General features: G+C 43.9%; 2 protein-coding genes and 1 long non-coding RNA gene across 4 annotated transcripts in view; 1 reads left to right on the forward strand and 2 right to left on the reverse strand.

The window, feature by feature from the left end:
• atrnl1a (attractin-like 1a) overlaps positions 1 to 8645 on the forward strand; it is a 167267-nt gene extending 158622 nt beyond the window's left edge. For both annotated transcript variants that reach the window (XM_026309865.2, XM_026309866.2), the window contains one exon: positions 7418 to 8645. In XM_026309865.2, the coding sequence (XP_026165650.1) occupies positions 7418 to 7539 (122 nt within the window). In that variant the 3' untranslated portion in view covers positions 7540 to 8645. The remainder of the gene's footprint in view (positions 1 to 7417) is intronic.
• Positions 8026 to 17316, reverse strand: LOC113132059 (uncharacterized). Its single transcript, XR_003295864.1, has 4 exons — positions 17153 to 17316; positions 11993 to 12129; positions 9078 to 9170; positions 8026 to 8105 (listed from the first exon to the last, which is right to left on the reverse strand). It is a non-coding gene; the product is annotated as an uncharacterized LOC113132059 (long non-coding RNA).
• Positions 17317 to 17956: 640 nt separating this feature from the next.
• The window catches only part of gfra1a (gdnf family receptor alpha 1a), a 71967-nt gene continuing 65703 nt past the window's right edge, over positions 17957 to 24220 (reverse strand). Inside the window, exons 9-10 of the mRNA XM_026310148.1 lie at positions 22673 to 22720; positions 17957 to 21368 (exon numbers count right to left, since the gene is read on the reverse strand). Of these exons, the coding sequence (XP_026165933.1) occupies positions 21216 to 21368; positions 22673 to 22720 (201 nt within the window). The 3' untranslated portion in view covers positions 17957 to 21215. The remainder of the gene's footprint in view (positions 21369 to 22672; positions 22721 to 24220) is intronic.

Below are 24220 nucleotides of genomic sequence, written 5' to 3' on the forward strand. Positions count from 1 at the left end.
TCTGTTGTTACTGGCAAATCTTGCTCTCTGAATATAATGAAGGTCTAGTGCCTGGTGATTTGGTGATTTGCAGGTCAGAACACATCTATATTTATATCCTTTTAAGGGAAAAACTGATTTTTGCTTGATAGTATGTGAATTGAAAAGTTTGACAGTTTGACAAAAAAATCAATGAGATACTGAACAGTCAGATTTTCCGTTTTCTGTCTGTTATCTCACTGAGAACAGTTGGACTGTGTTGTGGTTGTGCAGCTGGAGGTAGTTCTGTAGGACAGTTTACAAGACTCTTAACGAAACAACATGAAAATGTGCAGATCAACAGCCAATAAGTATAAAATCATACATTACTATCAGACATTAGCCTGTTTCTCCCAGTGACATAATGTATTACTCTGAAAACATCAAGACAAATAGCCCTTTTAGAGCAGGTCTGATGTGGTTGGACCCGCCTGGTTTCCCTCCAACACTTACTGCTGGATCAATCGTTCATCTCAATGAGACATCCTGACTTTCCACAGTCTGGGCTCATGTTGCTGCTCTAGATGGACGACATGTGATATCCCCCCGGTTGCTGTCGACCACCGCGCAGCTGTGGAAATCACTGAAAGGCAGCAGCACTTCCTCACAGACCCAACTAAGACCTGGAGCTTTATGCGGCGTCAGCACGAGGCCAGTCTTCTCTCCCTCCGGCTCTCTCTTCTCACACGTATACATTTAGCCTGCCAGACTAAATACATACGTGTACTGCTTTTTGATTCTCTTCTTCCCTTTCTGGGAGACTGCAGTCAGGTCGGTGGTAGTTTTGGTCTTTGTACAGTGAAGCAGCTGTGAGGAGCCTCTGCTGGTCTAGGCAGGAGGCAAAGGCCAGTCTCTGGCAGAGAAAACGAGCAGAGCAGGTGGAAAACGAAGCACTTTGCAAGAACGCATTATTTTTTAAATGTGGTCACAATCAGTGTAGTTTAATGCAGGGGAGGGAAGGGGGAACGAGAAATGTCAGACAGTACGAGAAAGAAAATGAAGGCGTGCTATCCTGAGAGGTAATTATGCCGAGGAAAAAATCCTACTGTAGAGAGGTTAATGGTAACAGGTGCATTAGGAACAAGTGGAGATTCAGGAAATGACTCAAAGTGTCCAAGAAGCTGTGAGGAAATAAGGAAAACAAATCTAGCGTGTTAAGCTGCAGGGCAAAAAACATTCCTGAGTCCAGCTGAGTTGTATGGTGCTACGTCAGATCAGAGCAGATTGTGCTCATCAACGAGTCGTAGAAGGTCTATTCGTTTTTTCTTGCTCCTCGATTATAATGAAGACATTTAACTAGACCTGGGTGTTTTGCAGCAGCCCCAGGTTTAACTACTAGCACTAAGGAAGAGGACCCTTGATTTGAGGTAGGATCAGTGTTTCTACCTGGTGAAATAAGCTCAGCACCTGACGTTTCTTATCTTCAGCACAAGTCTATCTCTGGACCGATAAAGCTACAGATCAAATCAGTGAAAGGACATTTAACACATTTAAAGACAGTTTCCTGAAATTTCTCTGGCAGTTTTTTTTTTGTCTTGCTTCCCTCCTTACGCCACCTGATGCTTTTGCATTAGCTCGTCATCGCAGCCCCAGACTTGTTTTCAGGAAATCAGGCCCAATAAGACGCTCGTCACTTCTAGTCAGGCTGCTCCCTGGGGGGCGTCCAGCTCTGCTGCTGTTTTCCTCATCAGATCAATGGATGGATGTTCGAAGCCTGAAGCTGGTGGTTGTGTGTGTTTGTGTAATGATCAGAGTCGGGCCTAATCACAGCGCTCACACATATGAACCTAAGCAACGATTTAGATCCAAGTGAGATCAAAAACATTAAGGAGCACACAGGAATCACCCACCATCCATTCCCCGGCTCCTGCTCCCCAGAGAGACTCAGCACAGGGTCAGATAGCAGTTCTCCATTGATGTTAGCACGTATGAACGTGAAGTCACTGCAGGCTAGCTCCACCCACCCCCACATCAAGAGGAATCCTCGATGAAGCCGGTTTTAGCTTTGCTTCCCCCCCTCGCTCTGACTGTTTTCAGCTCGTCCTCTTCTGAGCCGTCACCATTTACTGACCCTTCATATGTAGCCAGGAGGAGACAACCTGAGCCTGTTTCAGTATCACAGGAAAGAAGTAATTATTATTATTTTATTATTATTATTAATTCCCGTATGTCCAGATGCCGTTTATCTGGTTTGTGCCACATTATGTGCAACAAACAGTGATGCTGTGGGCAGCTGGTGTGTTTGACCCTGAGCCAAGCGGAGCAATATTCACTTCATATATCTGATTGTAGATATTGATCAGGTCTACTCACAGGTGGTGGCATACGTAGACATTTAAAGATGAATTTGCTGTGCAGCCTGGTTAAAGAGTGAAGGGAAGGTGAGGAGCCTGGACTGAAACATGGAACTGATCTGTGTGTCCAAACCAAACTCTCCCCTGTGCCCGTGAGCGAGGGGCTGAAATGACTTTCCTCCTCTTAGAGACGAGAGCCGAAACATCCAGAGTAAACTTTTCTCCTGCGAGGCTTGTTTCTTGACTGACCTGGTGCGCCCCCCATCAAGAACTCACACAGCGCTCCTCTTAAAGCCAAGTCAGACTATGAGGAATCTTGGCCCAATAATTCAACCGTCTGAAACACCAGTGAACAGAGCTGACTTAGAGCTGTTAAAGTGAAGGGCAGCTGTCGTCAGCTCGACTGAGAGGGAGACCACAGAGTGAATGACTGATGAATGAATCATTCACAGTCACAGTGGCCTGACATGATGTGCAGGAGAAAGACTGGCAGTCACAATGGGTGAAAGAGAAGGTGGGATGGACGGATGGACGGACGGACGGACGGATGGATGGGAAAAGGGGAGAAAGAGATATAGTTTTTGTTTTTTTTGCTCTGCAGCTTCTGCTTCATTTCATCTTCCCCGTCAGTTTCACCTCTTCGTGCTCTGCCTCCCACAGCTGTCGTCCTTTCAGTTGTTTTACTCAATTAGACGTATTAATGGATTTGCCGGGTTGCATGTTTCCTCAGTTTGGTGCAGCAGGAGAGAAAGAGCAAGACAGACTGTGGGCTATATTTCTTTCTCAGGCTCTCGCTCGAGCTTAGATAGTGGGCCAACAGAGACAGAGGCGCAGCAGTATTCACAGCTGCCTTTTACTGAGCTAATCTGCCTATTCAGTACCAGAGATAGACCCGGGAGTATCTGAGAGACGCTACAAAGAGCGAAAAATACAGGTACTGTAAGATGTTGAAAGTCTTTGTGAATAAAAGTAGAAAGAGCAGCATGAGAATCAGAGAGTGGGGGAATTAAAAAGGCTGATAAGAACCAAATGTATTGGGGACACAGAACAGGAGCTACGTGACTGAATGAATGACTTGTTAAATGAGTGCAGTGGGTGGTAATAGTCCATTGTGACACCCACTCACCCACAGAACCCGGTTCGCGTATCACTGCAGTGAAACTGAGACAATCAGTCGTGGTTACACCGATAAATCCTCTGAACCAGCTGAAGGCAAGAAACAAAATCCCCGTTTACTTTCTCATTATTCTCTGTTTTCCTTTCGTAATCGTTCTTTTCTGAATTCTTCACTTTTTATATAGTGACAAATCAATTATATTGTGCAGGTTCAGACAAATTTCCACAGCTTGTTCTTCCATTGACCCATAGTGACACTGTACATCCTGGCTTTTCATGGTTAGATGGTGTTTGAGGCTTCTGTAAGCAGAGGGTGAGTCCGACATGCCTCTCACTTCATTCTTTACTGTCTGGACCGTTGACAGTGAAATGTCAACATCTCAGTCCGGACCAGGTTCTTTGCAGCGGCCGTGAGCTCAGACGTCAGTCATGATGATCAGATGAGCCGTGCGCTGCCTTCACAGTGTGATTGCTGGTTTGTATTGAGATGATTTTGTGTTTGTTGCATGAGTGATTGACAGGCCAAGTCTTCACCAGCTCCAGTGTCCTGAAATTATCAGTTGCGGCTGCAGCAGAACTTACAGAGTCGGGTCGTTGTCTTCTTTTGACTTTCCTCTTGTTTCTGTCTTTAAGACTTTTCACTGTTATAGTCCAAACAAAGAATCTTGTGCCTTTGGCGAGGGTGCACCGTAAAACACGAGAAACTTTTCTTTAACAGCGACTCAGCTCAAAGATTGGAACTAGCAGAAGTATCTGTCTTAGAAATGATATAATTATAAAGAACCCAACTCTAATTTGGACCTTACTGTCTAGTGAATTAAGATGAGTGCAGGTTGTTTGGAAGTATTTCTGTGTAGATCTGACGTCTTTATTTATCCGTTACTGGAAAACAGATTTCCTCTAATATGAGTCAGACCCTTTTCTCCCCCATAGCTTCGTTTAGACCCGACACGGACTCTGGGTTCTGGTCTGTAAACACTGCTGTGGTGCTGGCCTTTTCTTCCTCTCCCTGCGTTGACCTCATCACACCCTCCTCATGACCCGCTGTCTCCCACTGGGTCTCTGTCTGACAGGAATCTGAAGGCAGACCTCGGAGAGTCGGCTCCATTGACCCAGAATGGATCTCAGATGCTTTGATCCTCTTTGTCTCGAGGCCGTCCACCCCACAGGGACGGACTCTGCTGTCCCGCCGACGCCTTTATCCACCTGCCTGTTGACTTTTAGTCAGACAATCAGTGGCATTTCCCCTCAGACAGCTCATGTATTTATTATGAAGGCTGTGTTCTGTTCTTACTGAGTCACTGTTCTCACCTGTCATTCTGCAATTTGTTGTAGTTTTGGTCCAAGACCGGGAGAAAAGGCGAGGTCAGGGTCGTGATGAAGACCTCTTCAGACATGAACATCAACTTTTTAACATTTGTCTGTCCAGGCGTGTCCCTCAGCCTCTTTTAGATGTCGTCCTCGCTGAAATAGATTTCAGAGATATTTAAACATGAATTTCAGGTAATTTGGAGAAATATTTCAGCTTGCATTCTTTAGACAGTCTACAGACCCGGTCTCTACAGACCCGAGATGTTGTCCTGGGGCATCTTGTCTTGTGCTGCTGTAGTTCATGAGGAGGGGGGAGGACAGTGTGTGTGTGTTTCGGTTTTTTCAGGCAGGGAGGGGAATGATGCGTCAACTCACCTGACAAAACAATCACATTACCACACCGCGGTCGCCACGGCAGCAAATGAGCACTTGCACTCACCTGCAGCATAATTTGATTACTTTTGGCCAATTTAATTTTGCAAATGGAGACGTGTGTGTTCACTTGGAAAAATCAACACAATTATGATGGCAATTTGTCAAAGGTGAAAGCTGTTTTGATGGAAGAGTGTTCAGATATCACACTGGAAAATTAATTATCTTTCTTTACTGCAACTTTCATTGTGAACTCTCACTGGAGCCGGTCGAGTGTGACGGCAGGTGTTCGATACCTGAGACAGGTGTGTGTGTGTTAGGACAGCAGGATTGTTTGAGATCTTAGGGAGGTGATGTCAGTGAAATAGCTCGTGACGTTCCTGCTGCCTTTGTCTCGGCCTCGAGACGTTCCTAAAGAGGAATTGAGTTACAGCCAGCTGTCTGTCACATCAGATTATTGTAATGTCGGGAACGTTGCTTCTCCAGCCTTTTCCTTTTTGTCATCTTTAATCTACTTCCTGTATGTTTCCTTCTCGTTTGTCTTTTTAGACTGAAAGGGATTTAATCGCGAGGCGTCCTATCATTTCATTACTTGTTCGTTGTCCATTAATTCAGCAAAGTTTAAATGTAGCAGCTCTAATAATAATCATATTATGTAAACTTTCTTCCAGTTTGTTGAAATTCAAAACTCTCTCCCTGTTAAAAATCACACAAAAAAAACCTACCCAGGATTTGACTTTGTAAACTCTCACTGAGACATTTAGTCCTGAAATACACAGATTTGCACAACAGCATGTGGATTAAGCCAAAATTTACCATAAAGACCAAAGTCAAATGAAATGTCTGATTATTAGTGTCTCTGAATGACGATGCCAAAACAAAGCTCTTTGTCTTAACGGTTGCTGCTGTGTCTTTGGAGAAAATGTGTGTGCACAGGTGTATACGCACACACACCTGCAGCGACACGTGTAAACACACATATGCGCACGCCGCGCGACTGTGTAATCGGCTTTCCCTTTTTCCACCCACAGAAAAAAAAATATCCCAAGAATCACTTGAGTGTGAAATGCTGAAAACATCCTGCATCCAAATCATATCAAGAGCACAGCAGATTCCTTCCACTGTTTGCCTGGTTTGTGTTTTGGCTCCTGCGTCGCTGCAGATTGAGCTCCTGTCGTAATGACCATGCATTGTCGGGAGGGAAAGACGGGACGCGCAGGAGCTGCCATGACTCTAAATCCACATTAAGAGCAGCTGCTGCCAAGGTAACGGTGCTCTGAGGCATGTGAAGCGTCGGTGCACCGGCCTGCTCTCGGTGAGAGAGCGAGGTGAGCGTTAGATACAGGAGTCGTTTAGAGAGGGGGATGTGAGCGGAGACGGGCTGAGAGACGCTTCAGTGACCTCAGCCTTAGTCCTCTGTCTCCTGCTGAGGCCAGACGGCTCTTGATAAAACGTTTTCTGGATGTTGTGAGGAGGTGCCTGCCAATGAGACTGTGTCTTGTTTCTCTCTTTTCATATGACCTGGATTATTTCACATTCTTCGTTCACCCATGTTGACGTTTTCCTTTCTGTCCTTTCCTGCAGCCTCAGTTAAAAACCCAGTTCAGCTGCTCCACATACGTCGGGTCCATGTTTGAGTCACTTTCCAAACGTTGGTCAAAGAAAAACAAACACATGGTTGTCAGGGATCGACAGGTACAACTTGTTACCATTAGCCAACATGGTAGCACCTATAAATAAATTGACTTGACTACGTACAGATCATGTCAGTGATGGTTAAAAACTAAATCTGAGACTTTAAGGGGTAAGTAGTGTTTAAACTCAATGTCTTGATTTTCCAATTCTTACAGTTTTTACTGTGGATGCATTAAACTTAAGACAAATCTCCCTTTTCTGTTCCACAGGACAGTAAAAGTTATCCCTGAACAGGAAGCACTGTCCTCTGAAACAGACGAGGGAAATTTGTCTTAAATCGACTGGAACTTTGAAAGACACAGACTTGAATTAGCTCAGCGGGACAAATGAAGCTTCGGACAAACCTTAGGACGAGGGCTGCGGACTCAGTTTTACAAAGTAGTCAGGTTCCAGGTCCGAAGCTTCAGGGTCCCTGTGAAGAGCAGGAAAGGTTTTTCTAACATACATGATGGCACATCTGTTTGGTTGTTCTGCCTGTTGGAGCAGCTGTAGGAGATAAACCTGTCACTGTCTCTGGGATGGAACAGGGGATGAACCTGCATTTGAGAAAACACCAGGTCCTGTAATCTGTTCTGCCTGTCACTAATGACTCTTCTCTCTGGGATCCGTAGGTATTGCTATAGCCAGTGCACTGGTTGACACCTCACAGCAGCGGGTGATGGACTTCAGGGAACGGAGCCTGGGGCTCAAGCACCGCAAACACGTCGTGCACCATCAGGGCACCTGTGTATGAAGGGGGACGACAAACCCACGTGGATTCGACTGCAGACGCTCTCACCGACCTCAGACGCAAACACTGTCAACAAATGCTGCCAAACGCTGGGTTTGGCTGAACATGGTCCTGAAGTGGAAGACAAAGGGAACTGGATCTGACTGAGACCCAAACAGGAACATGGAACACATGGTCCCTTTCTTCCCTGGATCAGATGCAAAACTTCAACATGCTCTGATAGAGACACAGTGAGAAAGTGTTTCTGCACCACAGCTTTGTTCAGATATTTACTGGGAGAGCTGGCAGACTTTTCTGCTTCCAGGCCATGTGGCTGTTGTGTCTCCAGAGCACCACGTCTGTCACTCAGGCCGTCTGCCATATTGACGGAGAAAAATAACACTTGTTTTTGCCAATAAAGCTAATGGGCTTCACGCTCCAGCAATTGATATTGAATTGAAATCAAGTTGTGTTGACTTACAAACCTGCTCAGACTCAGGAGCAATGCTGCGAGGAACAACATGGACCTGGCCTCCATCGGTCGGGGGTGGCGGGCTGGAGCCAGAGGCAGGGTACAGCAGATCGCCAGTCTATCACAGGGAGGACACACAGAAACAGACCAACAGTCACAGGGAGAACATGCAAACTGCACAGAAAGGCTGGGGTTCAAACCCAGAACCTCCATTCTATGAGGTGACAGTGCTAACCACTTCTCCACCACGCCGCCCTGTACCTAACTAGATCCAGTGGGATCGAGGACAAAGCCTGAACCTTTGAAGCAGCATCTTTGCTCCTTTGTGAAATATGTGATGTGTTTTTTCCTACACCAACATTTTGATATTGGCTCAGGTCCTCTGGAATGAAATGGTCTCCAGCTGTGGACCCTAAACACATCTGTATAAGCCCTAAAGCTTTACAGAAGACTAGGGTCCACTGTGGGATTATTTTACACAACTGATCATCTCAACGTTTATTCTGGGCTGTGATGGAACCTCAACGTCACGTCATCAAACACAAACTACTGATGTTAATCATCCACCTGTTGACTCCGTTATTGCTGTGAAGCTGCAGTAAATGTTTTCTCTCATGACCTTCACTAAATGTTAAGCCTGTTTATTATATGTATCATCTCTTTATTATATTTATTAATTATGCAAATTACAATTAAAACAACTTTTGCAGATGCACTTAATTTTTCTTTTTTGTGGTTTTCAGCCTTTTCACTTTAGTTTCATTTCCGTACATATCAAATATATAATTTATGTATCACAGTAACGTGTGTGATAGTTTTGACTTCATTGTGTTAAGCCTTTGTTTAATATTGTAAAGTCACTTTTTGTGAAATGCAAATACATCTTTATGTGCATCTATTGATTATACATATTGATCCTGATTGTTTTCATTCAGGCTTGTGTCTCCATGTAATTTTGCCGCAGGTTTCTATTAACGGCAGCTCACTACACTGTTTTTGTCCAACTGAGCATCAGATCTGTACATTTCCAATTAAAATGTTCGGACGCCTCTTCATTTGGTAGCTGGACCTGATGTGTGTGTGTTCTTACCTCTGGTGTCGTGGGGCTGTATTGATCCGTATCAGGGTGTTGAAGGCCCGGTCGATGCCGTAGACTCCATCATCCAGCCGATGGATCAACCACCTGAATAGACAAACGCAGTGGAGACATATTGAACACACTGTGTGTTAATAATACATTTACATTTTACAATCTGTTCGCTCAACATCCACACAGTTAATCCTGTCAATACTTCCTGCATTACACTCGTTATACTCTTCCCTCCTCACCTGACTAATCAGGCCAAACCTGATCTGAGCCCTGGATCCTCAGGAACTCACAGGTTTGAGCAGCATCATCGTAGTGATGGTTTTGTACTGGACTGAATTATACAGTTTCTGCTCCTCCCTGCGTCACTAAGGACCAAACATGAGAAACACTTCAGTATCATGCGGTCCGACACCATTACATTACAAGAACCACCTCTAAACTTATCCAGAAGCGTATTGAGAACACATCTGCAACTTCCTTCACGTGTGGTAACAAATTCTGGTATCAGCATTTCTACTGAAGATTAACACCAGAGAAGAGACGAAACACCTCCCTGCATCTCACCTCTTCTTTGTCATCAGAAACAAAACTAACACTGATTCAAAATAATCCATATTTACAGTTACAATCCAACTCTAAATAAATCACAAGTGAATTTCACGCGTCAGAGCAGAACAGACAGAAACAGCAGCACAAACATCAGGCAGAGAATCGTCTCCAGCAGCTGTAAACACATCAAGTGGACAAAAGAGATTATGCAAAGACTGAAATTACAGATAACACTCACACTCCACCAGGTCGACCCCACAGTAACAACAACTAATAACCCAGCAGCCTTTCAAAGGCCTTCAATGATCCTATAGCAGCTGCAGTCGGTGCTTCTTTTGGTCCCGTCAGTCACAGCTGGATCTGCTACCGGGTGTGTGTCCTGCTATTGTGCACGTACGTATTTCTACTATTCTGTCTGCAGCCTCACGGGGGCTTTGTTTACAAATGTGCTGCCACAAACAGATGCAGTTTTTGGATCTAAATATAAAATAAATCCACTTTTTATGGCTTGAACGCTTCACTAAGAAATCGCCGCTGTGTGCTCTACATTGGACTACAGATTATGTCCTGAGTCATGAAGCAGTGGGGGCTAGATTGGTGAGGGCATCTCAACATCTTCCAAAAAAAAAAAAAAAGAAGATGCTTTTATGCAAATGCAGGACAAGAAGAAAACACCAACATAAATTCTTTCCAGGGAACGGCAGCAGCAAAGCTTGTGACTGCAGCGCTTTACCATCTGGCTGCATTTCAAAACCCCTCACAGTCAGAGATGCAGTGGTAAAAAACAAGCTGGTAAACAATGCTTTCATGTCAGTAATCATTTGCATATGCCTTATTCTACCTTGAAATATCTTATCCTCTTGTACCCAGCGTTAGTCTGACACCGTGCGCTAAGCAAAGACTTTGTCATTATTCTTTATTCTGCACAAGAAATGATCCAAATGAAAAAGAACATTTCATTTTCTATTCGCCACATCCCTGCTCCACATTCATTTTCAAACCAGATAAACACAGACTGTAAATCTTTATTAACAACGACTATTTTCACACCCTGTTGTCTGACATTTGCCTTTGACTCCTTTCTTTGAAAACCTAGTTTGAAACTTGAAAGGCCTGCGAACATTACATGAGGTCAATCTGCTGCTGTCACCACCATTAGTGACCAGGAGGAGATAAGTGCTCCTTTTTACGCTCTCAGCTCGCTCTGTTTTTCTCTCAAGATAAAAGACTGCAGTATTTAGCATTAAGTGGGCTGCTGGCATCTCTGTCTGCTCAATACCTGCACGTCCGAGGCAGCAGGAAGTGCTGCACTTTCCCTTTTATCCTGATCTAAGGTGTTTTTAAACTGGTTCTGGGGATTGAAGGAGGGGGGGGGGCTGTGGTTTCAGAGTAGTCAATACAAGACACTCACCGTCTGAACACACACAACTAATACAGCCACACAAAGAGGGAGAGAAGGAATAATGACATTCTGCCGATGCTGCACCAGAGCTGCTTGGTAAGTCCCTAACATCTGTCTGACCGCCGTCAGTGCCTGGCAGAACATGGAAAGACACGTTTCTGACATGGGTCCCTCATGTTCACGTATGTGCCCAGCTCCATCTCTCAAGACGTTCTCGGGAGAACACACACACACACACACGCACACACGCACACACCTCAGCTAACACCGTTATGCATGAAAACCAATAAAACTCAGCTTCAAAACATAAAAAATATCCGTTTACACACTTCACACTGGTTAAGATGTTGCAGCATCAAAGCAACAAAACAGACACTACACCCACAGCAGACCTCTGAGCTAATGCTAACACCAGCTCTGTTCTATTTCAATACTGTGCTGTGACTCCATGTTTAGCATCTTAACGTGTTAGCATGCTGACAACGCACAGCTGAGGCTGATGGGAATGTCAATACTTCTACAGGTATTTGGTTACAACCAAAGTACCGGACAAATAAAATGAATTAAGCAGCTTCTCACTGACGCAACAACAAACCAAAGACCGAACTGCAGACCTGGACAGTCCTGGAAGGAAGGAGCATAAACAACGGAAAACACTGCACCGAGAAAACAGGAACCAGAACAACAACCTGTGTCCGTAAACATCTGATCAAAGCAACATACACACCACTAATAATACAGCTCAGTAAATGCATCTCTCTGTTGACCAGTTATTCTGATTATGCACCAAACTCACTCAGGTTAAAAACAAAAATGCAACATGTTCACACACTTATCTGTTTTACTGATGTACCACCTGAGCTACATAACAAAACTAACATAATCAGATAAACTTTATTCATCCCCAAAAGGAAATTCAGGGACAAACTGACAAAACTCCAGATTTTTTAAATAAGTTACTTACTGTGCTTTAAGCTTCTACTCGAGATATTTTAGAAATGAGTTGAGCTTTTCCAGATTCAGATCGAGTTGAGATGCTGCAGGTCACGGCCTGATGATTAACTTCTCACTCTGGCACCAGGATCCAATTCAGCGAAGAATCTATTGAAGACAAAAGTACAACATTTAGTCAGGGATGAATCTGCAGTTCTGTCATCCATCATCTACCACTTACCCTGGTACATCCAGGGCCACGGGGGGCTGGAGCCAATCCCAGCATGCACTGGGTGAGAGGCGGGTCCCCCCTGCACAGATCAGCAGCCAACTATGGGGCTGACACACAGAGACAGACACACGCTCACATTCACACCTACAGACAATTTAGAGTCACCGACCAACCGAACCTGCATGTGTTTGGACTGTGGGAGGAGAAAACCCACACAGACACAGGGACAACATGCAGACTCCGCACAGAAAGGCCCCGGGTCCACCTGGGTTCAGACCCTAATCCTGACCTGCATGTGTTTGGACTGTGGGAGGAGAAAACCCACACAGACACAGGGACAACATGCAGACTCCACACAGAAAGGCCCCGGGTCCACCTGGGTTCAGACCCTAATCCTGACCTGCATGTGTTTGGACTGTGGGAGGAGAAAACCCACACAGACACAGGGACAACATGCAGACTCCACACAGAAAGGCCCCGGGTCCACCTGGGTTCAGACCCTAATCCTGACCTGCATGTGTTTGGACTGTGGGAGGAGAAAACCCACACAGACACAGGGACGACATGCAGACTCCACACAGAAAGGCCCCGGGTCCACCTGGGTTCAGACCCTAATCCTGACCTGCATGTGTTTGGACTGTGGGAGGAGAAAACCCACACAGACACAGGGACAACATGCAGACTCCACACAGAAAGGCCCCGGGCCCACCTGGGTTCAGACCCTAATCCTGACCTGCATGTGTTTGGACTGTGGGAGGAGAAAACCCACACAGACACAGGGACGACATGCAGACTCCACACAGAAAGGCCCCGGGTCCACCTGGGTTCAGACCCTAATCCTGACCTGCATGTGTTTGGACTGTGGGAGGAGAAAACCCACACAGACACAGGGACGACATGCAGACTCCACACAGAAAGGCCCCGGGTCCACCTGGGTTCAGACCCTAATCCTGACCTGCATGTGTTTGGACTGTGGGAGGAGAAAACCCACACAGACACAGGGACAACATGCAGACTCCACACAGAAAGGCCCCGGGTCCACCTGGGTTCAGACCCTAATCCTGACCTGCATGTGTTTGGACTGTGGGAGGAGAAAACCCACACAGACACAGGGACAACATGCAGACTCCACACAGAAAGGCCCCGGGTCCACAAACCTACAAACTTCTACTGTGAGGCGTCACCACTGGACCGGTACCATAACTGTAACTGAGTTAGTATAATAGAGCCCACATCACTTCGGCCCAGTCTGAGCCACAGCAGCAGCGTCAGCACCCAGTGAAACACTCACTCAGTCTTTTCTGTCTCACTGTCCCCCCTGGTCTCCCCCTCCCTGGGTCAGGCTGAGTCATGGCCTAGTGATTGATGCTCCATCCAGACCTCAATCTTTATGCCATCACAGGCCAATTGCGGTGACTAGTCTGGGATGCGTTCTGGGGTTGTGGGGGACAAAGTGGACAAAGCAGCCTGCTGTCCTCCACTTCCCTACACACACACACACACACACACACACACACACACATCCAACCAAACCACGACCAGGGTGCCAGCCTTGTCAGCAGCATCAGCCCAGCATGCACTGCTCTGTCCTGAGTGGCCTCTGCGCTAACAATGAGAGCTCTTCTCCCTCTCAGCCCACGACGACGTGAAGAACCTGACACTCTGCATCAGCCTGATCACATGAGGGTCAGGCCGACTGGTCCTCATTCTGATTATTTACACTTCACTGTGGCCCAGAGACAGATGGACTTCCTGTGTCTTTTTCTACAATATATTTATTCAACATCCTCATCACCTTAATCTGCTCCTTATTCTCATTTACAACAATTTTCTTTTCCTACAGTTTCGTTTGCTTACACCTCCTGTACATATCCATTCATCGTACATTTGTAATTATTTTATTTTATTTTTACTCAGGCAGAGCTCATTCTCATCCTGTCTGTGGTACATTAGTTCAGCCAAGTTGGCAAAGTGATAAATAAATAAGTAGAGCTGAGTGTATATCTGATTAGACAAAGACCAGGTCAGGTCTGACTATTGGTGCTAATGGGTCAGGTCTGTCACTGACGGGTATTAAACCATCAGGATTTTAAATCTGGACTCATGCAGGACTCGGTTCTACATCTTAGAGCTGCAGTTTAAAAAAAAAAAAAAAAATTCCTAAAAATGTCTAAAGGGTCTAAAAATGGTCCAAATACCTGTGAGCCGATAACGTGGCGGCCATTATTCATGAATGTTTGGTTTAATATTAATTTGGTAATTAAGGAAAAATAAAGCAGTAGATTCATCATTTTTCAGTGCAGCTCTAACCCTCACATTTTTCTGGCATATTCAATAAGTTTAGGAATAAAAATAAAAAAGTGTTTTATAAAAAATGCTTCACTTAATAGCAAAAATGAAAATATGTACAATCAAAAATAGTCTTACAGGAGCAGACTGAGGTTTTTGATTTATGCTCATTATAAAGTAAATGAATCGTCTTACTAAAGCAGCAAATATGAATCCACCCGCTGCTGAAAACAGACGAACACATACGAAACACTAACGTTTGGTTTCTGCCGCTGCCCCTGAATGCGGCTGTAAACAACCTGCCTAATTAAACTGTAATGGTGAAGAACTGAAGATGATGATGAAAAACACATCTATTAGTATTCACAACCTATTTGTCACGGTGACATGAATTGGCCACACAGGAGTTCAGTGCGTCGCACAGTGATTCCCTTGTGACGCATTAATACATGTTAATTCAAAGTGCTGTCAGGAGACCCAACATGCTTTGTGAGGTTTTACAGCCTCGTCTTACAAACTGTCCAATGACGGATCAATAAACTGTACAAAATATTATATATATTATGAAGGTGAGCAGCACGTGGCTAGTCCAGTTTTAGTCTGACTGTTATTGACATATATCACTTCTCCTAAACAACAACACTGCATTCACAGGGTCGGTCAGACAAACCCCCAGTGGGAACAGACACTTTTCCCAGTTCAATCTGCAAATTCCAGATCTGATCTTGGGAAACTTCCACATATTCCTAACATGCTGCAGTTAAATAGCAGGAGAACCAGCAGCCACTGATGTTAGAGTCTGTTAGCAGGGAAGCAACAACGAACAATCACTTTCATTGTCGATTTATCTGCTAACTAGTTCAAACCAAACCTTACATCTGCAATGCAAACTGGGAAACAGAAAACAATGTTTTTGAACCAGTGCAATAAATGATTATTGATCATTTAACCATGCGCTGTCCACTGGGCTACTCTGCAAACAAAAATGAGTTTCTCAACCTAATTTTCAGTAATAATTTACCGCGTTTCTAATTGAAACGATCTTGTCTGAAAAAGTTTAATGCAGGTGGCAGAAAAATTAAACACTTGACTTTTGGAACTTCAAGTTAATTTGCATTGGAAACAAGTTCAAACTATTTTTCTTACTGCAGGGAAATAAAACCTTGAGGAGCCAATTACCAAAATGACTTGGTTAGAGATTTTAGCACAGAAACAAAGAGATGAAACTCATTTCTGTCCATTTCAAGAATGGCTTAATTTGCAGGTATAGCCCACCGCACTCAGCAGCTTTCATCACAGCTCACACTGCTCATATCCAGAAAGAAATGGGACTTTAATGACTCTTATTAAGCTCAGTCCCTGCATGTGAAATGCAGCCCAAGTCCTCACATCCAGCAGACACAATATTTGGCAGCTGTCATTACAGTTCGGCTTTGTTGGGAAGCTGCGGGGGTCAATTTCAGGTCTGTGTAATGTGACTCTATTAGCTTTATTTAGCAGCAGGGCAAACGGGCCTGTGCTGTTTGAAAACACATAATGGGCTGAGTATTGAACTGATTCTCCTGTGCTGTTGAACTTTCATCTAATCCTGCCTCAGTCCATTGATATGTAATGAACCCTCGTCATCCTCCAGATAAAAGTCCAGATGTGCATATGTGTCCACAGCTGTCCTGACAGCAGCTTCACCCTCACCCACTTCAGCTTCAGCAGAGTGTCCCTAATAAACTGACAAGTGTCTGATTATGTCACCAACAAAATATTCATCAAACAAAATATTCATCGTTAAATTGCCAAAACATCTGCAGACCCAGTTTCTCAAATGGGAAGAGTTGCAGTTTTTTGTTTGTTGTAAGACCAAATGGATTTTTTTGGGGGGGGGGGTCACTAGGCAGTAAATCTAGGGCTGCACCTATCGATCATTTTTAGAGTCGAATGTTCTACCGAATATTTCAGTGATTACTCGAGTAATCGGATAAAATTGACATTTGCATTTTTAAACAATAAGACTATTGTGTAAACGACGTTACCTTAAAATGACATTAACTGGCTGAGCCGTTCTGGTTCACAACCGGATGCTTCCTACCAGATGTTGAATGTTGACCAAGTGCTGTTGTGGTTCTCCGGTTCTACTTTACAATACACACATGTACAACACACACATGTACAATACACACATCGCTCCGTGTCGTCGTCTTATTTAAGTTTGAAATGATCCCAAACTTTGGACATTTTCTGCCTTTTACAGACGGTTTCACTCTCTGCTATAGCGCCAACTTTGAAATGTGTTGTGCCACAGTGATTACGGTCCGTGTGGAACAATAGTAATTAAACGAATACTCGAGGCAAAGAATTTCACTCGACGATTTTTTGGGAATCGAATTCATTGATTTTCTCGAGTATTCGCTGCAGCCCTAAATGAATCCACCACAGAGGGAAAAACTCCGAACAGGTACTCAGATCTTGTTACCGGCTGCCTCTTACAACAGGTGATGTGGCTTCATGAGTACCCCCCAAACTGACCAGGTCTAATGGCTGCTAGAAGATTCTGGCATTTTATGACAAAGGCCAGATCATTTCCCACCAACCAACAGCAGGTGTGAGGCACAGACACACAAAAGTCACGAGGAAACACAAGGAAACCAGCTCCGACCAGTTTGTTGTTGTGCTCACCTGTTGTTGCGTTCACCTGCCCGCGCTCTGCACCGTGAAGTCTCCTTCCAGGCCTCCACAGGTCCCGCTCACCGTCCGTGTATCAAACATCCATATATTATCCGCCTGTTTCGGTTTGTCCCACACTCGGAGCCGAAAAGGAGAAACCAGGATCTTCAAACAGGAAAAGGGGGCGCACAAGCCGCTGACTGCGTGGCCACGCCCCCCACGCACCTGACGCATGTGCAACAGTCTGGATACGTTTGATTTGTCTCAATGGGTGCGCTGGCTGGGCGGTGCATTTAAACAATAGGGGGCGTTTTATTTCTTTATTTTTTTAAAGTGCATTTACAACAAGATGCAACAATAACAATAAAAAGCGAACATTAAACCAGAGTCTCCTGCATAGACGAGTTTTAGTTTTAGTCCTCAGGCTGGAGACAAATGAACAGTCAGTGTGACAGTCTGGTGAGTCCTATTTAAAAAACAAAGTTCAATTCATTTAGTTCTAGTTATTGGTCCCCAGCTGCTGCAGCAGCAATAAGTACCAACCCACTGTGTCTATGAGCATCAGCTGTGCTTTCATATTTTGATTAACTGTCAGTCCATTAGTTTCCTGCAGCGCCGAAAAACAAAAACAAGGTAAAAGTGGTTCAGCAGGTGCCACCTCCTTGTTACCCAATGGTTTGTTTTACAGCAGCTAAAACCTTTAGTTCCACTCAAACTGCCTTTCATTTTGGCTGTTCCTTGCCATCTGCTCAGTGAAATAACAGCACAAACAAAGAGCCCATGTGATTTTTCAGGTTTTAATTATCTTTTGTACAATAGATTTTACATTTTCACAAGCTAAGAAGTTAATGATGCCAGATACTTAAGGAGTCTGCATCTCCAGAAAAGCCAACAGATGGGATGGAGATGACAGCAAACATATTCACCAGCTTTACTTCGTCTGCCCCAAAGCAGGATCCTACCGTCAGGAGGAAGGAACCTCAGTTATTGGGCAGGTGAAGACCTGAACCACCTTCACTTCATCTAATCTCCCAGGGCCATGAAGACACAACACTGGGTCTCAAATAGAAAATGATCACATGTACTGAGAATCAGTCCCTGTTAGAGTTTTTCTATATAGCAACTCATAACATTTACCTTCAACTTTCCATCCACTCTGCACAAATATACCATAAAAACCTTCAGTATTTAGGTGTAGAATATATTTGTCCTTTAACGTCATTATATTTCCTTGTCAGTCTCCGGGCAGACTCTCCTTCCCACTCAACCCACAGTTACTGTCAGCAGTAATTAGTATTTACTGTACCGGCCAGCAACAGTCTGGATGAGATGAGCAGATCCGACGTGTCAGACCAGCTCATTCACTTCAACTCTGTCAAACAGCAGAAATTAGTAAAAGGTAGAAAAATAAGTTCGAATCTTAGCCCAAAACAAAAAACCAATACTATATTTAAGCAACGTCATAAATGGGGCTATGGTACAAAACAATATGTTCAGGTAATACAGTCGCATTTAACTACAATTAGTGAGTTACATTGATATCCTCTTTCTCAGATGCAATAATATTCCATAACCATGTACATACTGGGAGAAATATACATAGAAGTTGTTATAAAAAACCAATATTCTAGCTTATTTAATGTTTCTATGTTGTATCTGAATGTCAAAATAGTTCACAATGCTCTGGAATATTGTCAGACATTTATTTGTCCAATTTGTAGTTTCAGCCAAGTACATACAGTGCATATACCATGTTTATGTCGGGTAGATAACATTGATTTCTACATTAATCATGTTTTGAGAAGCTACGTGAACCCAAGCGGCGTCTCATGAATATCCTGTCAGTGACGAGACGGTTAAAGTAAATGAAGGAACGTGCCACAGTGACGCACGTGAAGGTCCTGAGCATGAGTTGATGGGTGGCTGGTCGAAATTAAAAAACGTGGATTTCCTGGAAAGCTGTCGACAGCAGATGGCGTCTACCTCTGAGAACTAAACGTGACCGTGATGCTGTGGCAGCATCCACACGAGCAGACGTGCTCAACGCTTCAGCAGTTCAGATATGGTCCGTAATCCACAGGTCGCATGTTTGCTGTTTCAGAAATGACAGAACTGACCATTTCCCCTGAACAGCGACAGTCTGAACAAGCACCTCAGCACATCTGTCGAGTTCTGCAAACTTCAGCACCTGGAGTGATGTGCATGCAGCGGTAAAGAGCGGTGGTGTCATTTTTTACAGAAACTAGAGTGTTAGGAATGAATAAGCTTCTGAACCAGCCAAACTGAGCCCGGTTCTGCTGGAGGTCTCCACAGTCTCAAAGCTGCTCAGGAGAGACGTGTTGGTTTTCCATTTTAAGTGTGTTAAGATTATTTTTTATTGTGATTTGGTGCTAAACAAACTGAACAGACCAATGAGTTTTCCTGGTACCTTCAGCCTAAACCTCCTCAGAGCTCATGTGACACCAGATCAACAAATATCATGTATGTAGTTTAACAGAATCTAATCTGCTCATCTTTAATAAACCGTCAGCCAAAGAAAGTTTCCAGCCAATCCACTTAAATCCATAAACTAACCAGCTGAAGTTGACAGCAGCTGCAAAAAGTGATGGGAACCTACTTTTTTTGTGACCCCAGATGCCAATTTTTCAAAAGTTACGACACATCTGGAGTAAAATTAATTAGTGCTGAGTGTGATAATAACTCAGTTCCACCCATGTCCAGATTTGTATCTTCTTTATTAAAGTGTCAGATTGTTTCTCATATTCTAGACTATTTGCAGATTTTCATTTCAGTGCCACAGTTATTACGGTAAACTGCCTACATGCTACGTCAGAATACACAACGTGACAGATGTGGTGACAGTAAATAAAGGTGGTGCTGCTCAGCAAACGGTCCCTCCCCAAACACAAGCTGACGATAAGTTAGAAAACCAAACTGACAGAAAATGCTGCTTTGGGCTTATGGAGACACGAGTTACTGCTGAGCTACAACAACAAGCCTACTTTCATTTTTAGCTCCTGCCTGTTTTGTGGATGCAGCAAAGAAAAACATGGAACTTTAGCAGCTTCTCTCTCACCTTCCATGAAGAAATTCATGGCTTGGTCTTCTAACAATTACCGGTTTGTACAATCACTAACAAGTGGAGTAGCCTCAGGAATCCACTGCAGGGAATGAGCTGCTGCCCTGTGATCTCTGAGTGCTGCTCTGCTGCAAAACGAGGTATAAAAACAGGGAGCAGAAAGCCTGGCGCTGGGTGTGTGTTTGTCTGAATGTGTGAAAATGTGCAGTGTGTGTGTGTGTGGGTCTTTGCTTATGTGCTTTTGCCAGCGGCGATGTGTGTTCAGTATGAGCTACAGTAAAGACAGTGTGGGCGCAAGATGTTGGGACTTCTCTGATGTTTGAGACTATTTGGGTTTGATCCCGAAAGAAAAGTAGTGTCAGGTAAACATCCACGTGGACCTTTCATTCAGCTCATAAAAATGTAAAATACCAAATCACGTCATTATCGAAACATACACGAACCACGAAGGAGACAGAGGAACACCTAGAAGACTGCCCATGTGATAAGATGATGTAGCCGTTACTGAACCGACTGTGACTTTAAGCGAAAGATCCCATCTATAGCCTCAACACACAGACAGACTTGGGTGAAAACCGATGTGACGACTGAAAATCAATGCTAATTTACACTGTGTGTACTGTTCCAAGAGCCACCAGCTGTGGTTTACTGGAATGTAGTCCTCAGTATTTTCTTGTTTGTTTTGCCTCAAGCGAACAAAGGACGCTTTAAATCCCTTTTATCTCAACTAATCCAAAGGAAACGCACAGCCAAACCGAGTTAATGTGTATTAGATCACTTTCTTAGTACACAGCTGTAATGCAAAAACAGTAACAATAACAAAACAATAAAACAACAAAGCTTCCAAAAAATTCATAAAAAACCAAAGTGGGAATAAAAAGAGAATCCAGGGGAAAGAAAAGTACCACAGGTATTACTGAGAAGAAAGGATATAATTTCTTGTTTTGCTTTTTCTTTTATACAAATGTGTGTTTGTCAGTCCGTTGTAGTTTGTGGCTACAAGTCGCCCGGTGAGGACGGCGCCGGCAGGCTGCAGTAGCACAGCCAGAGCAGCAGGGGCAGCAGGGAGGTCGGGCCCGCAGGCCGTCTGGAGACGGCCGAGTTTCTCAGGATGGCGTTGGACGTACTCGGACCGTCTATCTGGGGGTCCTGAGGGAGAGGAGAGGCAAAGTTCAGTGTGATAATGACTCAGTTTATTAAAGTGTCAGGTTCTAGACTATTTGCAGATTTTCATTTCAATACTCTGTTAATTCCCATCTCTACAGACTTATAGACTGTTCGGGATCCAGAGATGGTCACAGTCTCAAAGTCCAGATTGTGGCAAGAAGAAAGCTTCATGAATCAGTGGTGACAGGTGAATCTGGATCTGATCCACAGCTGATTCTGGGATCTTCTTCACGACAGATTGATAAATGATAATGACCAAAATCTCATTTATTCATCACATATTGGAGCCATTTTATTTTCAGAGCCCTGGTTTGGCTGCACCAGCTGCTGGAAGATATGCTGGACTTTATATTTTGTGGTTTCATTCATGCATCACAAAGTCAAAGCTGTTTAATTCAATAATATTATCTTTTAAAACATATATTCATCTGGTATGACACAGTAAAAATGAAAAGGTTGTTTTTATAATTAAAATGTCAGTGGAAATCTAAAAAGTGTGTGTGTGTGTGTGTGTGAGAGAGACAGAGAGAGTCACTGCATCATGTGTAAGCATGTGTATTACCACAGCCTCTGGCTTGCTAATAAAGCTGCAAGCCAGCGGCTGGGTCATCTCCCCCAGACCTGTCCCTGCCCCCATTAAATGTCAGTCCAGTGCATAACAGTACCTTATTATTGTACAATGACATTTACAGTGAACTTTAAAAGCCACCAGATAAGCAACAATCCCATTTCAGCCTCAAAGGAACCACAAAGACCAGGCGTTTACAAAGGAGGCAGGAGGGATTGCAGTGGCAGTCACTGTCAGAGGGCGGTCAGAGACTTCCCACAACGAGGTCGGATTAGAGCGTGTGATGATTTGATAACTCAGGCCGTTGCCTTTTGCTCTTAAATCATTATGTTTTCTGAAATGGTTTGAGATTTCATGTCCTAACACAAGACGTGTGCAAAGCATCCACAGTTATGTTCCCCCGGTCAAAGACGGCACCACCTGCACCATCGGTACGTCCCTTTAGAATCAACCTCAATAATCAGCAGATGTTAGAAACATGTGCAGCAAATAAATGAATGAGTGATGAAAATATCGCTCTGTCCACCTCTTACACAAAAACGTCAGGGAACAGTAAAAGTGACTGACAAGAGGCACATTCCCTAAACGTTAGCTTAAAGTGAGGTGGGAGCAGAAAGCTGCTTTTTGTCTACAACAACATTCAGTAATTTGATATTGGTCCTTGTGATTTAATTCTAAAATTCAATGCATTTTATCAGACAACTGAGAAGGAACTTACCACACAGAACACACCGTCAATGGTCGAGTTTGACTTTAACTTCTGAGCCTGCAACAGAAAGAAGAATTAATATCTGTGCTCCAACATCCTGCAGAAAAGACTGTCATGTTTCTGTCATGAAGAAAATCCAAACGATGGTCAGGACATATGAAGCTTCAAGGTCATACATCACATATTAAGGTGCAGGAGCAGACCGCATATCACGGCACGACAGCATTTCAGTGCTAAACCGGGAGTCAAGAGAGAACCTGCAGTAATTAATCTGCTTTGATCAACAATCGATGGAACAATCTACAATCTAATTAGGCTGAAAATATGTTTGCACAACAGGTACGAACAACGCAGACATCAGTGTTCAAGCACTGTGACTAAACTTCAAACAACCATCACATTCAATCTACGTTTACGAAAGAACGGAGCTGATCTGATCATACAAGCAGATGGGAAACTGAAGCTACAATGGAAAAACTACAGTAACCTTGAAGAGTTTACCCAGAGAGCCTGTTAAACTTTTAAAGCCTCTGATATTTACAGAGGAGAAGAAGAGTGAGGCTGAGCGCAGGGGGACAGTCGCACCGAGACTCTGGTTTCATCTCAGCTTTATCATTCAGTGGCTGCTGCACACGCACACACACACACACACGCACACACGCACACACACACACACACACACACACACGGTGTGTGGGTATTTCCACATATGGTACAACTAGTTCTTGAATCTTCTTGGCAAAGATTAGTTAAAGTACCACTGACGTTTAGTAGGAAAACTGGGGTCCTTGGTGTTAAAGTTAATTACTACAGGATACACACTCATGTCCTTTTACATTTAAAATACCTGTGTTCAGAGGTAGAAACCCATGGCTGGCCTTAGGAAAAGGTGTTTGTTTTCTAATGACCTGCACAGAATCTCTGTATTCAGGACGGATGCTGTAAGTGAATGTAACTCCAGCTTTGGCTTCTGGGTATTTATGTGTGTGTATGTGTGTTTGCTCAGACTCTTGGTGTGACAGGATAATAAATGGCTCCAGTATACAGTACAGTGAATTCAGGCCAAAAATAGGGATGTTCAGGATGTAGCAGACATGGTAATACAGAAAGTGAGGAACCATATTCTGTTATTACACCTTTGCCTCAGTGCTAAACCAGAAAAAAGAAGCTCGGGTGGAATGATGACTATAAATCATATTTGCAGGATTCTGCATAAAGATCCAAACTGAGGAGAAAAATGAATTTCATGAAGCGTGGCGGAAAATATAAGTGGCCTGAGGAACATGAAAACACAAACTACACCAATGTAAGAAATCACAAAACAAGAGGGGGGCGTTCTTGATTTTGTATTTAGTCATTTTTTAGCTGCATGCGTCAGATAGAAAATATATGACGATAATACATTTTTCCAACCTGTTGCTAAGTGTTAATCAACATCATCACTTTAGATAGAAGCTGCCATTAAGTTTCGCTTTTTATTTTACATTTCTGTGGTTTCTGAATTACATCTGAAAAACTCTGCAGCCGTGAAAAGTCTTCTTAAGGAATATTTGATTT

The sequence above is a fragment of the Mastacembelus armatus genome, chromosome 15, assembly GCF_900324485.2.
Source record: "Mastacembelus armatus chromosome 15, fMasArm1.2, whole genome shotgun sequence".
NCBI classification, from domain to species: Eukaryota; Metazoa; Chordata; class Actinopteri; order Synbranchiformes; family Mastacembelidae; genus Mastacembelus; species Mastacembelus armatus.